General features: G+C 45.6%; 1 protein-coding gene across 5 annotated transcripts in view; it reads right to left on the bottom strand.

The window, feature by feature from the left end:
- MAP3K4 (mitogen-activated protein kinase kinase kinase 4) overlaps window positions 1-17958 on the bottom strand; it is a 144482-nt gene that overhangs the window by 53159 nt on the left and 73365 nt on the right. For all 5 annotated transcript variants that reach the window (XM_073337845.1, XM_073337847.1, XM_073337846.1 and 2 more), the window contains exons 10-13: window positions 16810-17076; window positions 3730-3879; window positions 1915-2076; window positions 597-730 (exon numbers count right to left, since the gene is read on the bottom strand). In XM_073337845.1, coding sequence (XP_073193946.1) covers window positions 597-730; window positions 1915-2076; window positions 3730-3879; window positions 16810-17076 — 713 coding nt within the window. The remainder of the gene's footprint in view (window positions 1-596; window positions 731-1914; window positions 2077-3729; window positions 3880-16809; window positions 17077-17958) is intronic.

Genomic DNA, 17958 nt, shown 5'->3' with positions numbered 1-17958 from the left:
AACAATGGCAAAATGCTTTCTATCATTGTCATCTAGTCAGAAGACTGCCCAACCTTTCCTGTTAGAAGAAGATCTAGTCACTTGTGAGCCACATTTTTGTCACCTTCAGGCTGGATTAATACAAAGAACTCTTACTGAAGGAAAAAGTCATCAGATGCTGCACATGTAGTAATTCACCACGCAACATCACCACCCTTTTAAATAGGACACCCCAACGAATGCATGCTGCACTAATGCTCTGCCATCTTTACTGATTCCTGACCAAACAGTAATTTTTCATCAAGGTGTCAGCCCTTAATTTGAAAGCTTTGAATGGTTTGGGCCCTAGTTATCTCAGGTATCTCTTCTCTCTCTCTTCCATGACAGCTAACACTCAGGGCAAGGAGTCTGGAAAGAAAAACTCATTAAGTAGTTTGGGTAGTGCTTTGCTATGTACTTTTACTATGGAAAATCTCACGGAAATAAAAGGAATGGAAGCACCAATCATTTATATGGGAAGTAGCTATTATTCGTTAATCAATGCAGAAATATCCCGCATTATATTTAAGAAAAGAGCAACACATCATATTATGATAAGGTGCCCAATTAGCCATTACCTGGGTCTCGTGCCTCGACCGCTCTCGCATTTTGTTAGCACATAATTCATCCATTTTCGGGCAAAGTTGATATACTTATCTCCAATTTTCTGCCTGAATTCTCCAGACATCAGGCGAACAACTTCTTTATGGTACTACAATATATTAAAAAATATCCTTCAAGTATTAAAATTAAAATAAATCCATTATATATAATATCTACTGAAATATTTGCTAGCTAATACAACATTACAAGGAAGCACGATCACATCTCACTCTCATATAATTAATTCTATCCATACAATTTGCATGATTATTTATTTAACAATATCTTCAAGGGAAAGCCCCAAATACAAGACATTTAGTGCAAAAGAACCAAGACAAAAAGGTAGCATTTCAGCCATATAGCATACTATGTGTGAGCATGCACTACTTTTAAACAATGTGCATACCAAGAAAGAATTATATTGTCTTGGCGGGAACAATACGCAGCTCTGCTATCATATAGAGCAAGTCTCAAACTAGCATTGAGTAATATTCATACCTTAGAGGCAAATTTAATTTAAGTACTACATGGAAAGAATAAAGTCTTTGGATATGTAGATATGTGCACTAAAAGTTTCAGTAGGAACATGGGCTGTTTTAGAAGACTGTTCTTACAAGGATTCTGTACATGGTGAAGTGTGTACTGTCTCAAAGGTGTATTGAAAAAGGGTTTGAAGGAATCAAACAAGTGAAGATGTATCAGAAGTGGCCTGAAGCTGACATTTCCTGGTTGGCACACTAAGACAGGCATTGATGAGCTGCATCCACTGACAGGAAGGGTTTAAATATTAAATCTAAAGATTAAATTAAAATATTTTGCATTTACATAGTAGCTTGTATGGGCTTAGGAAGAAAAAATGAGGCAGAGAAAGATCAAGTGACACAGCTCACATCAAAATATTTCTGATCTCCTGTAAAAATTTGTCAGTGGGCAAAGCCTGAAAAGATTAAATTTAAAATTCAGACTGCCAACTAGGAATGCCTTGCCAAAGTAAGTTTCAAGGAGTTTAAGAGTTTGGCAGATTCAGCAGAACTACTCTCTCTCTCTTATGTAGTCTAAAGTTTTAATTTTCACACCATTTGCACAGATTGATTTTAATTTTCACACCATTTGCACAGAAAAGATTTGCACAGCTCCACACAATACTCCTATAAGAATTAACAGAATTCACTCAAAAGCATAATTCACTAATTTTTGGAAGTGAAAGAGTGGAATTTTATCAGTTTACCCCCCAAAATATGTTAAAAACATTCTTTTCCCACAAAAAATGCATATTCCCTTTTGCTCACTTACCTCAAACCCAAAATTGTAACTCTGAATCATGGCTTCTCGGTAGTACTGCTGCAGAGTGACAGATTCAGACTCATCAACCTCAGCATCAAATTCAGACGTGAACATGCGATCAACTCTGTCAATGGCGCAGCTTATCTTATTGCACAGTTGTAATGCATCGCTCTGAAGAACAAAAAGAAGTCAGCTTCAGTTGAAGAGAGACACTGAATTATTATTATTATTTATAGAACAGTAGTACCAAAGTCCCAAAGTAGTTGGGGTCCCGCTACACTAAGCGCTGTAAGGAGACAAAGTCAAAGAGTGGATAAAACAAATGCCTGAGTGAAGATGAAGTCACAGGAATAAGAGGATGATTGTATAAGAGAGCACACCCACAGATCTTTTAAGACAATCACGAATTACAATTACATGACTTAGCAGGTGATGCGCTTTATTCATATAAAACAACAATTCTTAACTCATACAGATCTATACAAACCAAACTGTTGCTTAAAATACTGTTTGTTGGCTACAGTACTATTTTATCAAATTCTGACCAAAATCTATAGTTTTGTGGGAAATAAATAAATACATGACTAGTTAATAAATGCCCACATTCTCAGATACTACATTTCACAGTAACAGCTGGCTGAGTTAGAAAAAGAGCACTACTGTTACTATCTATATAGAACATAACCCAGAGTCAAATTCTATCCATGGGTGCGTGGGCACGGGTGCCACTGACTTCAGTGGGACATCTGGGGACAGCCATGACTCCTTCAATTAGTAAATCCTTGTTTCCGTGGGTCCTGTGGTTTTGTAGGCCTACCCACTTTCATGTCACATAAAAGCATTTTAATGTTTGCTGTCCATAGTTTTGAAAATTCTCCTCATTTTTCCATCAAACTTTATAAAGCACTCTGGGATGACTACGGATAGAGTCCTGGGACATGTGATGTTTGACTTCAGAAATATTAGGACACAACACAGAGTCTGTCAGACACATGGCACCTTCGTCAACAAAGGCAGGGAGCATTAAGGTTCCAAGAAAATACGGTGTTGACTGCGGCTTGTTTGTGGAGGAGATTGCAGGATATCAGATGCCTAGAAATGGTCAGGGAGAGAAAAGGCTATTCAGGATTTCTAAACCACTAAACTTCCCAGTGTCTCCATCTGTGGCCCCCCTATCCCACAGATCCTCTGTTCCTGGAGCATCTGTGAACAAACCCAGCTGTGCTTAGAACAGACCTTTTGCTTCGCTCCCTCTGCATCCTCTCTATTTAGTCCCAAATTAGAATGACTTATTGCTTTCCTTTATAAAGTTTGATGGAAAAATGAGGAGAATTTTCAAAACTGTGGACAGCAAACATTAAAATGCTTTTATGTGACAATACATTAGATATAATAAATGAAGTTTGGTTTTTCTGACATTTTGAACACAGGAAGTTTTCAAGAACTAGCAAATGTACTTCATTTCAACTCTGTGATCCCTTTCTATGAAACTTTTTGTTTTGCCATGGTTCATGTGTCTACTGTACTACAGACTGGCTTCCTATTTTTTGTGTGTAGATTCTCTGACTTGTACATGCACATGATATTGCTCAAAAGTTGCATTCACAAGTGATTTGTGTGAGCGCAACGGATACTGAACAGAAAACATGGCCCACAACGACTTGTACAAAGTACAAATGCAGAGTATTGGTTTATCATCATCACTAGAATCAAATCACGTCAACAGCTTTTGAACCATTTGTGTTTTAATTTATATCAGTGAATGAAATGCAAATGATAAAACAATAAACAATCCTCATGGAAATAAATTAGAAGGCTGCTTACCTTTAGCTGCTGCAATGCTTTGGCAATGACTGGCTGGCTGGATGTCTGTTCATGATGCAAAGATACGAGCCCTTCAATAGACTGTTGGAAAGCTTTTCTCTGACTCACAAGATGGGCAGATTGCATGACTACAAAGAGGAGGTTGTCAACCTAGGAATACAAGATTAAACATACTGCCAAAGATGATACTCTCAAGTTCTTACAGATACAATAGGCTCTGGTAGCCATTTTTATGAAAAAGCTGTCTCATAATGGCAATATTACTGTTCCCAAATGTTTTCTGGAACCCCCAAATATTATAAATCTTATTCTTTGATACTATAAGGATACTACATTTATACAAAAAGAACGAGCACCTTAGAGACTAACAAATGTATTTGGGCATAAGCTTTCATGGGCTAAAACTCACTTATACAAAGAGGAGCTCTTTCGCAATTGTGCTTTGACGAGTAGTATGTTTCCTCAATCATTTTTATAAGCGTAAGATACAAAAATTAAGATGGGTACGGCTTTAACACCGCATGACTGGGTTTCAAGGGAGACATAAAAGGTTTCATTTCCTGAAGGGAAGCTAAGATTTCAGAAATTTGGGAAACTGTGCCAAGGAACCAACCAGTTACACTTGCAAAAGTTAGCCTGTTAGCAAAATAACTACACTGTCACCCAAAATAGGTGATAAATGCCAGGAATAAGCAGACTTCATCCATGCTACAGAAGAGGCTTTAGCAACATGAACAAACATTTCCTAAGCAGGAAAAGAGACAGTTACCTTTTCGTAACTGCTGTTCAAGATGTGTTGCTCACGTCCATTCTGTTGTAGGTGTATGTGCTCGCCACATGCACCAGTGCCAGAGGTTTTTCCCCTCAGTGGTATCGGTAGGGGACTGGCTCTGGCACCCTCTGGAGTGGTGCGTGTATGCACCAGTACAAGGGGCGCCGCGGGCTCCCCCTACCCTCAGTTCCTTCCTGCCAGAAACTCCAACAGCAGGGAAGGAAGGTGGGTCATGGAATGGACATGAGCAATACATCTTGAAGAACACCAGTTACGAAAAGTAATGGTCTTTTCTTTTTCGACTGCTTGCTCATGTCCATTCCATATTAGGTGATTACCAAGCAGTGCCACCAGAGGTGGGTAGGAGTTTATGGACATGTCGACTGCAACACAGCTCTGCTGAAGCCATCATCATCTCTGGCCTGCTGAGTGATGGCATAATGCATTGTGAACGTGTGTACTGAAGACCACGTCATGGCCCTGCAGATGTCCTGGATAGGGTCACACGCCAGGAAGGCAGATGAAGACACCTGAGCCCTCGTGGAGAGAGCCTTCACTATCGGTGGAGGCACAGCTTGTGCCAAGTTGCAACAAGTACAGATGTAGGTGGTGATCCTCGAAATCATCTGAGAGGACACCGGACGGCCCTTCATCCTGTCAACTGCCACAATAAAGAGCTGGGCCAATACGCAGAAGGGATTGGTGCATTCCAATTAGAACGCCAGGGCACTCCGGACATCCAGAGCGTGTAGCCGCCTCTCCTCATTGGTGGAGTGAGGCTTTGGACAGAACGCCGGGAGAAAGATATCTTAGTCAACATGGAAATGAGACACCACCTTCAGCAGGAAAGCCAGATGGGGCCTCAGCTGGACCCTGTCTTTGTAGAATACAGTGTACAGTGGCTCCAAAGTAAGGGCTTTGATCTCAGATACACGCCTCGCTGAGCTAATCGCTACGTGGAATGCAACCTTCCACGACAGACGGGAAAGGGAACAAGACGCTATGGGCTCAAAGGGGGAACCCCTGAGCTGGAGAGGACGAGGTTGAGGTCCCATTCAGGGACCGGGTCCTAGATCAGCTGAAAGAGCCATTCAAGGCCCTTCAGGAAACGGATCGACATCTCATGCGAGAATTCCGATTTACCTGGACACAATGATGGAAGGCCAACATGGCTGCCAGGTGCACTTTGATCAAAGAGAAGGCAAGGCCCTGGTGCTTTAATTGAAGCAGGTAATTCAGGATGGATTGCAAAGAAGACTGAGTTGGGGAGATGATGTGCCCCGACGCTCAGCAGCAGAAACGCTTCCACTTTGCCAGGTAAGTCACTCTGGTGAAGGGCTTTCTGCTTTCCAAAAGAACCTGCTGTACCTGACTAGAGCAGGCCTGGTCCTCCAGATTCAACATCCAAGCCGTGAGGTGGAGAGAGGTAAGGTTCGGGTGCAGGAGCGAATCATGATCCTGCAAGAGTAGCTCTGGGCGGCTAGGCAGTAGCCACAGAGCTACCCCAGCCACTTCCATTGATCAGAACAAATGCCAGCGAGGCCACGCTGGGGCAACCATAATGACTCACACCTTGTCGCTCTTGATTTTTGAGAGGGCTTTGCTGATAAGCGGAATTGGCAGGAACACGTATATCAAGTCTCCCAACCATGACAGGACAAAAGCATTGGAAAGGGAACGCCTCTGCCGAGGCCTTGGAAAAAGCAGAACTGATGACACTTTCTGTTCTGTCTGGTGGCGAACAGGTCAACTCGGGAAAGGTGTGGAAGGAAGACGCCACAGGCTAGCCGGATGGCCATAAGCTCCTTGACGTTTATATGTAATGTGAGCTCCTCTCAAGACCATGTCCCTTGAGTCCACAGCATACTGAGATGTGCTCCCCAACCGATATCAGGGAGACCGTGGGTCATGGACTTTCGAACAGCACTCCTTCCAACACCAACTTCAGGTTGGTCCACCACTGCAGAGTTAATTACCCTCAGAGGGACCACGACAACCTTGTCCAGGTGATGCCTGGCTGGGGAGTAGACTACCCTTAGTCACATTTGAAGGGGGTGCAGCCTGAGTCTCGAATGGCGGACAACATATGTGCAATGCTGCCACGTGACCCAACAGTCTGAGAAAGACCCAGGCTGTGATGAGCAGATGTGCGCGGATGCTGGCAATTAGATGTGAGATTGCCCTGAACTTGGCCTCTGGTAGAAATGCTCTGGCGCAGGTAGAGTCAAGTACTGCCCCGATAAACTCTATCTGTTGGACTGGGATTAAAATTGATTTTTGTTCATTTATCAGCAGGCCCAGAGTTTGACGAGTGGCTTGCAGCATATTGAGGCTGCTCTGGACCTGGACCCTGGAGCAGCCCTTGATGAGCCAGTCGTCCAGGCACGGGTAAACCTGGATACCCCGATGCCTGAGGTAGGCCGTAACCAGCAACATGCATTTTGTAAACACTCTGGCGCTGTTGCTAGGCCAAGAGGGAGCACTGCATATTAGTAGCGGGCAGTCCCAACTATGAACCGTAGGAACCACATGTGACTATGGAATATCGGTATGTAAAAGTAAGCGGCTTTCAAATCGAGGGCAGAGTTACCAGTCTCCCAGATCCAGGGAAGGAATGATGGAGGCCAGGGAGACCATGTGAAACTTCAACTTCTTGAGGTACTTGTTGAGATTCCGCAGGTCGAGGATGTTGTAGACCCCCTTTGGCCTTAAAAAATAGCAAAAGTTAAACCCCTTGCCCCTTAAATGCAATAGGACTTCCTCCACAGCTCTCACTTGCAGAAGGCCCTGCAGCTCCTGAGTGAGCAGATGCCTCTGAAAAGGGTCCCTGAAGAGGGACGGAAAGAGGGGGGGCTAGAGGAGGGGACAGAAATAAACAGGAGAGTATATCCCCCTGCTACTGTGCTGAGGACCCACTGGTCTGATGTTATAGAAGCACAGGCAGGGAGGAAGGGAGACAGGTGGTTGGAAAATAACAAGGGAGCAGGATCCAGGACACAGGCTGGAAGGTCACGCTCGAGTGCACCCTCAAAATGCCTGCTTACCATCCAGTTGGTTATGGGTGGAGCTCGAGTGAGCAGAGGATGCTGGCTGGTGGCCTTGATGGTGCTTACAGCCCTTGTCCTTCTTATAGAAGGTCTCCCAAACCTATGGGTCTGTTGCAGCTTCAACTTCCTTGACGGCCCCATCGTGTACAGGTTCAGGGTGCACAAGGTAGCCCTCGAGTTTATAGGCCATGCAATTTCTTGTCTCTCTGCTCAGAAAACAGTGCCAGGTCATCAAATGGGAGGTCCTGGATGGACTGTTGAACCTCAACCAAAAGGCCCAACAACTGCTGCCAGGGTGCCTGCCTCATCGAAATGACCGAGGCCATAGTTCAGGCCACAGAGTCTGTCGCATTTGAGGCCACTTGGAGTGCTGCCCTGGCCACCATCCTGCCCTCATTGAGGATAGCCAGGAATTCCTTCCTAGGTTCCTCTGGCAGCAAGTCTGAGAATTTGGCCATTGACTGCCAGATGTTAAAATCATAGTGGCCAAGCAAGGCCTGATGGTTAGCCACTTTCTGCAGGAGGCTGGATGTAGAATAAATTTTTCTACCAAAGAGATGGAGCCTCTTTGCTTCCTTGTTCCTAGGCGTCGATCCCGGCTGGCCCTGTCTGTTGTGCTCATTGGCTGCCGACAACCAGTGAGCTTGGGGCAGGGTGGGTATAAAGATACTCATACCCCTTAGCGGGGACGTCGTATTTTCGCTCTGCCCGCTTGGAGATGGGAGGCAGTGAGGAAGGTGTCTGCCACAGGGCCTTAGTGATTTTCACCACTCCCTCGTGCACTGGCAATGCCACCCTGGCGGTGGCTGCCAATCTCAGTACATCAAACAGGGAGTTCGAGGGGTCTGCCAGCTCCTCAGCTTCCAGCCCCAGGTTTGAGGGGACCCTTTTCAGGAGGTCCTGGTGAGCCTTGGCATCGTCCTGGGGAACTGGGTGAGAGGGCCCTGCTATCCCTCATCAGGCAAAGAAGACGAGGAAGCAGGTACAGGCAGGTCTCCCAATTGCGCCGTTTCTGCCACGGGAGCCTCAGCAGAAGCTGGCTGAAGCTGGGGAACCTGCTCTGACTCCGCATCCAAATCAGGGGGCAGGCGGGTGACTGTCGCTGACCATTTGTCAGATGCCCCCAAGGCTGACATATGCCCCTGCAATGGTTGGGGAAATTCCCAAGGGTTCCAAAATTGCCAGGGGGTAGGCCACTGGCCCTGGGGCCATGTTGCCACTGGTGACCCAGCAGGGAATGCCAGCGCCTTGATGGGTGCCCTGGCCCACAGGCAAGATTTCCTCCTTGCTGTCAGAGCCCGAGGAGGGGGATACATGCCTGAGGGACCAGGATGGCGCCAAGGCCACCTGTCTACCCCAATCCTGTCAGCTCTGGCCCCAGACCTCCGCTGAGGTTCTGTAGGAGGGTGATGGCTCTTGGTGTGGCAGTGGCGTTCGGCGGATCGGTGACGGTACCCCTGTTATTGACGCCGCACACTTAGCAAGCGGTGCTGCTCCACAGAGCAGGAATGTGAGTAAATTGATGTGTTGGAGACTGTCAACGCGCTCGCGTTGCAGCGGTACAGTGATCAGGCTCCAGCGTCTTGACCCTCCAGAGCAGTACAGTGAGCTGGGGAAGTGGCTTGGCTGCTTCTGGCACTGGGTTGCCGGGGATTGGTGCTGCACCTCTGTGCCAGCCCACTGGCGACCGCTGTCTCAAGCCCAAGGAACACTGCCCCGAGTCCGGGGACCGACTCCAGGAACTCTGGCTGGCAAACCAACCTTCATCCAGATGGCTCTGCTCAGGCGAGCTCTGGCACCCCCAGCGGCAAGGATCGGTGCTGCACTAATGGGGACCGTTGGAAGGGTCTCAAGGCAGGTTATCCCTAGAGCGGGGTATCTCCGTGACTGGCATAGGCTGCACCGGCAGGAACAAAATGTCCTTTGTGGCCTGAAAGGTATCCGGTGTGGAAGGCACTGCCAGGTGCCGAGTGCCTCTGCTGCTCCCCGGGGTAGCAGGCAGGTCTTGGATTGGGCTCAACCGCTCAGTGGGAATCAGAGCCCGACCTCTGTCTGGAGGGGAAGAGCAGCCCCTCACAGGTCTTTGCTCTCCTCCTTCCCTTTACAGGACATAGAAGAACGTCCCCTCCCAACCTTTCTTTGCTTTGTAGCTGGTACCAGGATGGGGATCAGCACCAATCTGAGGCCAGTACCAGCGGCGCGCTCCACACTGATGCCGCAGTGCTAGAAGCAGAGTCCGATTTGGTCGGCTCTTGATTGCTTAGAGACTAATGTCCCGCTGGTTTCTGGTCCACGGTCTGAAGCTCTTGTCACTAACATAGATTTCCCCTAAGCACTTCAAACATCTTCTATGGGGATCACTGACTGCCATGGGTTTCTTGCAACAGTCACAAGGTTCGAAGCCCGGGACCAGGGCATGCCCCATCCTTAGGCTAAGTCCTATTCAGGACTAACAAACTAATACTAAGGCCTGGTCTACACTACAAGTTTATTTCGGATTTAGCAGCATTAAATCCGAATTAACCCTGCACCTGTCCACACAATGAAGCCATTTTTTTTTGACATAAAGGGCTCTTAAAACCAATTTCTGTACTCCTCCCCAATGAGGGGATTAGCGCTGAAATCGACATCGCCATTTCAAATTAGGGTTAGTGTGAACAAAATTCAAAGGTATTGGCCTCTGGGAGCTATCCCACAGTGCACCATTGTGACTGCTCTGGACAGCACTCTGAACTCGGATGCACTGGCCAGGTGTACAGGAAAAGCCCCGGAAACTTTTGAATCTCATTTCCTGTTTGGCCAGGCGAGCTCATCAACACAGGTGACCATGCAGTCCCAGAATCGAAAAAGAGCTCCAGCATGGACCGAACGGGAGGTACTGGATCTGATCGCCGTGTGGGGAGAGGAATCCGTGCTATCAGAACTACAATCCAAAAGACAAAATGCCAAAACATTTCAAAAAATCTCAGAGGCCATGAGGGACAGAGGCTACATCAGGGACGCAACACAGTGCCACGTGAAACTTAAGGAGCTCAGACAAACGTACCAGAAAACCAAAGCATCAAACGGATGCTCCGGGTCAGAGCCCCAGACATGCCACTTCTACGCGGAGCTGCATGCAATTCTAGGGGAGGCTGCCACCACTACCCCACCCCTGTCCATGGACTCCAAGGATGGGATACTCTCCGTCATGGCTGAGGATTTTGCAGATGGGGAAGATGAGGAGGACGACGAGCTTGGGGAGAGCACACAGCACACCGTTTTCCCCGACAGCCAGGATCTTTTTATCACCCTGACTGAAATACCCTCCCAACCCAATGAAGCCGGAGAAGGGACCTCTGGTGAGTGTACCTTTTTAAATATAATACATGTTATAAAAGCAAGCGTTTTTTAATGATTAAGTAGCCCTGAGGACTTGGGATGCACTCGTGGCCAGTACTGCATAGGGGAAATAGTACAAATAGGGGAATTTGATTAAGGGGACATTCAGAGGTGCCCGTTCCTACTGGGCTGTTTGCCTGTGGCTGAAAAGAAATCCTCCCTGCAGTTAGCCACGTGGGCGGGGGGGAGGGCATTGGCGCTGAGCTGTTCACATTTGGCTAGCAGGGATCTTCCCTGATACTAGCCACGCGGTGGGGGGAAGGGAAAAGTGAACATCCCAGAGAATTGGACGGGGGGAGGGGGTTAGTTTAGTTTCTGCTGCTGCATGTTAACAGGAAAACTGCAGCAGTAAATGGCCATCTCAACGGGCTTTGCTTGATATGGGAAAGGGGAGGGGGCTGCTGCTATGAAGGTTGCAGAACCTGAAAGACTATGGCTTACCATGGCCACCTGCAAGCCGAATTCTGTTGCCCAGCCCTGCGTGTGTGATCTCTAACACCAAAGCCACAGGCACTCAATATAAGATGCAAAATGCGACCTTGTACCAAAATCTCATGTGCTATGTAATGTGAATAGTGTTGTTCACCGTGAAAGAGTATAGCCACTGTTCTGTAAAATGTATCTTTTTAAATACTTCACTCCCTTTTTTTCCTCCAGCAGCTGCAAATGTTTCAAGCCTCCCTTCTCCATCCCAGAGGCTATCTCAGATAAGGCGGCCAAAAAAACGCATGTGCAATGACATGTTCTCTGAGCTCATGCAGTCATCCGGCACTGACAGAGCTGTATGGAGGGATACACTAGCAGAGTACAGGATGGTGGCCAATGAACGTGAGGAGAGGTGGCGGCAGGAAGATCAGAGGAGGCATGAGGAAACGCTGGGCATACTGTGGGATCAAACGGACATGCTCCGGCGTCTGGTGGAGGTTCATGAACGGCAGCAGGATCACAGACTGCCGCTGCAGCCCCTGTTTAACCGCCCTCCCTCCTCCCCAAGTTCCATAGCCTCCCCACCCAGACGCCCAAGAACATGGGGTGGGAGGCTCCGGGCACCCAACCATTCCACCCTTGTGGACAGCCCAAGCAACAGAAAGCTGGCATTCAACAAGTTTTAAAGTGGCCTTTTCCTTCCCACCCGGGCTACCTTGTGAGTTATCTCCCTATTTTTATAATCAATTAATAAAGAATACATGTTTTTTAAACAATAGTGACTTTATTTCCTTTGCAAGCAAGCTGTGATCGAAGGCAGGAGGGTGGGTGGCTTACAGGGAATTAGAGTCAACCAAGGGGGCGGGTTTTCATCAAGGAGAAACAAACAGAAGTGTCACACAGTACCCTGGCCAGTCATGAAACTGGTTTTCAAAGCTTCTCTGATGAGCACCGCTTCCTGCTGTGCTCTTCTAACCACCCTAGTGTCTGGTTTTGCATATTCAGCGGCCAGGTGATTTGCATCAACCTCCCACCCCGCCACAAACATCTCCCCCTTACTCTCACAAAGATTGTGGAGCACACAACAAGCAGCAATAACAATGGGAATATTGGTTTTGCTGAGGTCTGAACGAGTCAGTAAACTGCGCCAACGACCCTTTAAACGTCCAAATGCACATTCTACCACCATTCTGCACTTGCTCAGCCTATAGTTGAAAAGCTCCTGACTACTGTCCAGGGTGCCTGTGTACGGCTTCATGAGCCATGGTATTAAGAGGTAGGCTGGGTCCCCAAGAATAACTATTGGCATTTCAACATCCCCAACGGTTATTTTCTGGTTTGGGAAGTAAATCCCTTCCTGCAGCCATTTAAACAAACCAGAGTTCCTGAAGACGCGAACATCATGAACCTTTCCCGGCCGTCCCACTTTGATGTTGGTGAAACGTCCCTTGTGATCCACCAGTGCTTGCAGCACCATTGAAAAGTACCCCTTGCGGTTTATGTACTGGCTGCCCTGGTGGTCCGGTCCCAAGAGAGGGATATGCGTTCTGTCTATAGCCCCACCACAGTTAGGGAATCCCATTGCAGCAAAGCCATCTAGTATGACCTGCACATTTCCCAGAGTCACTACCTTTGATAGCAGCAGCTCAGTATTTGCGTTGGCTACTTGCATCACAGCAACCCCCACAGTAGATTTGCCCACTCCAAATTGATTCCCGACTGACCGGTAGCTGTCTGGCGTTGCAAGCTTCCACAGGACTATTGCCACTTGCTTCTCAACTGTGAGGGCTGCTCTCATCTTGGTATTCTTGTGCTTCAGGGCAGGGGAAAGCAAGTCACAAAGTTCCATGAAAGTGCCCTTACGCATGCGAAAGTTTCGGAGCCACTGGGAATCATCCCAGACCTGCCACACTATGTGGTCCCACCACTCTGTGCTTGTTTGCTGGGCCCAGAATCGGTGTTGCACGGCATGAGCCTGCCCCATTAACACCATGATCTCCAAATTGTGGGGGAACGCGGTTTTAGAGAAAAGTGTGTTCAGGGCCTCATCACCGCGCTGCCGTTGCCTCCTCGCCTGGTTTTTTAGGTGCTGTTTCTGCATACACTGCACGATAATCCACGAGGTGTTTACAATGGTCATAACTGCTGGGGTGAGCTGAACGGGCTCCATGCTTGCTGTGCTATGGCATCTGCTCCTGCTTGGGCAATCCAGGGAAAAGGGCGCAAAATGATTGTTTGCCGTTGCTCTGGCAGAGGGAGGGGCAACTGAGAACATGGCTTACAGGGTTGGTTTACAGGGAATTAAAATCAACAAAGGGGGTGGCTTTGCGAGAAACAAAATGGCCCCCTCAAGGATAGAACTCAAAACCTCAAGGATAGAACTCAAAACTGGGTTTAGCAGGCCATTGATTTCACGGAGGGAAAATGAGTACAAAACAAATCTGGTCTATTTCTTGTTTTGATCCACTTCATCTATCTTTATACATCTTGCTGGCAGCAGACTGTGCAGTACGACCACTAGCCATCGTCATCACCTGGGTGCTCGGCAGAAGACGGTGCAGTATGACTGCTGGCCATTGTCTTCTGCTGGCTGCTGATTAAAAGACTGCCGGTAGGACCGAATCGCCATGAGATGAAACTTAAAAATGAACTGGCTGAGTCACTCCCATGTTTGCCCAGGCGCCCCTGACCTCATCAAGGTCGGTTAAAAGAGCACCCTGGACTACGTCGACGACGGCTACCAGTCATACTGCACTGTCTGCTGCCAAAAAGCAATAAACTGTTGCTGTGTAGCAATGCAGTACCACGTCTGCCAGCACCCAGGAGACATACGGCGACAGTGAGCTGAGCGGGCTCCATGCTTGCCATGGTATGGCATCTGCACAGGTAACTGAAGAAAAAAAGGTGCAAAACCAGAGTCTGCCCTTGCTTTCACAGAGGGAGGGATGGAAGGCAGGCCTGACAATATGTACCCAGAACCACCCGCGACAATGTTTTAGCCCCATCAGGCACGGGGATTTCTACCCAGAATTCAAATGGGCGGCGGAGATTGCAGAACTGTGGGATAGCTACCCATAGTGCAACGCTCCGGAAGTCTACGGTTGCCTCGGTACTGTGGACACACTCCGCCGACTACATGCACTTAGAGCATTTGTGTGGGGACACACATAATCGACAGTATAAAAACGCTTTCTACAAAACCGACTTCTATAAATTCAACCTAATTTCATAGTGTAGACAAGGCCTATGTCTACACTAAGGGAACTATAAAACTAACAAATTTCTAACAACTATATACAGAAAGTTCACAACTAGGCACAGTTGAGAGGAGTAAGCTTGCCAAGGCAAGACGACGTTCCAGTACCGTCACTGGCGGTAAGAAGGAACTGAGGGTGGGGGGAGCCAGCAGCTCTCCTTATACTGGTGCATATGCGTGCCACTCCAGAGGGCTCCAGAGCCGGTCCCCTATAGATACCACTGAGGGAAAAACTTCCAGCACCGGCACACACACCTACAATGGAATGGACATGAGCAAGCACTCAAAGAACTATGTTATACTTATGAATTCCTAAAATATGCATATATCCTTTAGGAACCAACGTTCAGCGTTTCAGCAAAACCTACAAAGATAAATAAGATAACAGATGGTCCCAGAGCAAAGCCAAGGTCATGATTCACACTCTGAGCTGTTAATGACAAACTGCAAGAACCCAGTTGTAATAATGTATTAATTACAGCAGATCAAGTCCAAATTCAGTTACATGGTTAGTACTCCAGAGTCATGACTGTCATTCATAATGTACTTCAATATAGAACAAAAACTGAATGTTAGATTCTAATTGAAGGGACACTGTCAATTATTTTTAGGATTAAACTTTTTATATTAAAAAGAATTTTACAAAGCTTAAGATTTAAAGACATGTTTTCAGAAATATTGCTTTTACTTTTCAATGAAAATTTATAATTTTTAAACATTTCCCTGCAGTTTAGAATATAGAAAGTGTGAAAGATTTAGTAGGTCTTCATATATTACTTTAATTTTTTACTTCCTTACTTTTTAAACGTAGCCTTTCAAAAAAAAATCAATAATGCTTTTTACATATATATAATATATATATATATAAAAATAAAAATAAAAGATGGTGGATATAATTTCCAAACCAAATTCTGTGTCTTGTGATTTTCTTGAAGAAATAAATACTAACTTTAAAAAAGCCTGATGTTTTACAATATCTGTAAAACAAAAATTAACAAGGACGTCATCGGAGACTAGATTAGCTATCATTAGTGTATACTTATCACTGAGCAGTCTGTAGTATTAACAAACAAGAAGCAATGTCTGAATATTACAAACAGCCGTATACATGGAAGAGGTATTCTAACACTTAACTAGTGGGTCAGCCCAGGAAGTCTGAAGGCAAGCCAAAGCTGGTTTAGGAGCTAAAAAAGCCAGGGCATAAGGGAGCTGAATCAGGGTAGAGATGTGAGGAAGCGTAGAGAACACTGGAAGGAAAAATCTTACTTGGCTCTGGTGGTAGGGGTTGTGGGCAGAAGGGAAGTGGAGTCCTGGCTGCATATAGTGAAGCAGAGGGAATGGTGGAAGGAACCCCCGGCTGGCTCAGAGTATGAATGGGAAGATTTCTTCCTGCAGAGCTTAGGAATTCCTGTATTTAGGTACTCACAAGTTTCCTATCACTTTAGTATCTGTGCACCTCACAAACACGAATGAATGCCATTGCACATCAACTCAGTGAAATAGTGAACTGTTAGTTCAGTTTCTACGCATGGGGAACTGAGACACAGAGATTAAAGCCAAGATTTTCAAAAACAGGTGCCTAAAGTTACAACCTAAATAACAGGTTTTAGAGTAACAGCCGTGTTAGTCTGTATTCACAAAAAGAAAAGGAGTACTTGTGGCCTAAATAAGTGGCCTGAATTTCAAAAATGCTGAGCATCCAGTAGCACCAACTCAAGTCTAATTTGAGGCACCCATTTTTTTAATTAATATTTTGGAATAAGTGATTTGCCCAGCATCAGAAGCAATTTGTTTCATGACATAATGCACCCAAAAGAAACACCAATGGCCTATCAGTTCACAAGATATGATGGCTTTTTGGCTAAAACAAAACACTATCAGTCCAATTATACATCTGATCCTGAGCAGCTCTGTTGTGGATAATTTATTAATTATTTTGATTTAATGGGGAAGGAACTGTTTTTGTAAATAAGAATGTTGCTTTCAAAAATAGTCTCGTTCAATTCCTAAAGTAACATATATTTAGAGATAAAATATCAAAGCAAGAACATTTTAAGTTATTGTCCTGGATAACTATTACATTTCCAATACACCTTAGCCACAGAAGGCAGAATGTCTCATTTAACGTCTGTGGTCATTATTCTGGAAGCACTTCACCTCCAAGGAAAAGTAGACTACATAAAATGGAAAACACGTACCTGCATACTACTTAAGGTATCAACAGTTTCCACCTGAGGCACTATTTTGACTGGCTGTCCTTCCCATGTGTTCCAGCTGTCATCTAATTCATGGTCTTTATCACTGTGCTTGGTCATCAGTAAGTAGGCCTCATATGCAACCTCCTCTGAATCTTTAGAACAGTCCTTTCCTGCAGCTGCGTTTAGTAGCTGTAAAATCACAGATTTCTCCGCTGCAAGATTATCTGGGACAAATACGTGTAAGTTTTCAAGTCCAGGGATTTGCACCTGCAGAAAGAATAAAATGACATTCAGTGAGCAAAACTGCACACCACTATTCAGCTTTTCAGTATGTTGCACACACAGCAGAGTCCGCTTAAAATGGTCATTTCAGCTCTAGACATATTCTCCATTTTAAGCATAGAAAATATCACTAAACTGGTAATATCTCTAGAAGTGCAGCCACTCTAGCAATATACTCACTTTTAATCACATCACACCACCTGTGCTGACGACTTATGTGCTAAAAATCAAAGTAACACACTGTAAGTATGGTGATGCCACAGCAACTTACAATACAAAGTTGCTCCCACACACATCTTCAAATGATTATTTTATATGTATCATTTAAAAAGATGTCCCTTCCCAATGTTAAAATCATTATAAGGAACAAACAAACAAAGTCAAAGCTGCCATGACATTAAATATTAGTTCCCTTCTGCTTAAACAATGGAACATTTAAAAAAAAAAATCGGGGAAAAAGTTCACTCTAATTCTGGAACTATTCATATAACTTTCCTCGACAGCCCATGACAGAAACACATACTGTCTTGGCATGAAAGGACTGATCAAAACAATGGCTTGTCTCTTTAGTTATTGCCGACACACAAATTTACAGAGGTTAATTTGTTTTGTATTATTGTGATAGAGTCCAAGGACAGATTTCCATTTTAAGTAAAGTATTATTTAAGGAATATTACATATGGTAAATAAATTTCTTATTCAAAAAAATGGTGCCACAACTCTTTTTACGAAGTTAGGAATTCGTGTTGTCAGAAGTTAAACATAATGGATCTCACACATTAAGGCAATGTGTAGAGAGAAAAGAGCAACATCTCTAAGGATGATGCTATTCAAGTGCCCAATGAAACTTAATTCTCTCTTCTCTTG

The sequence above is a fragment of the Lepidochelys kempii genome, chromosome 3 (assembly GCF_965140265.1).
Source record: "Lepidochelys kempii isolate rLepKem1 chromosome 3, rLepKem1.hap2, whole genome shotgun sequence".
Taxonomy (NCBI): Eukaryota; Metazoa; Chordata; order Testudines; family Cheloniidae; genus Lepidochelys; species Lepidochelys kempii.
Note: the sequence above shows the minus strand (reverse complement) of the source record. Positions and strands in the feature narration are given on the sequence as shown.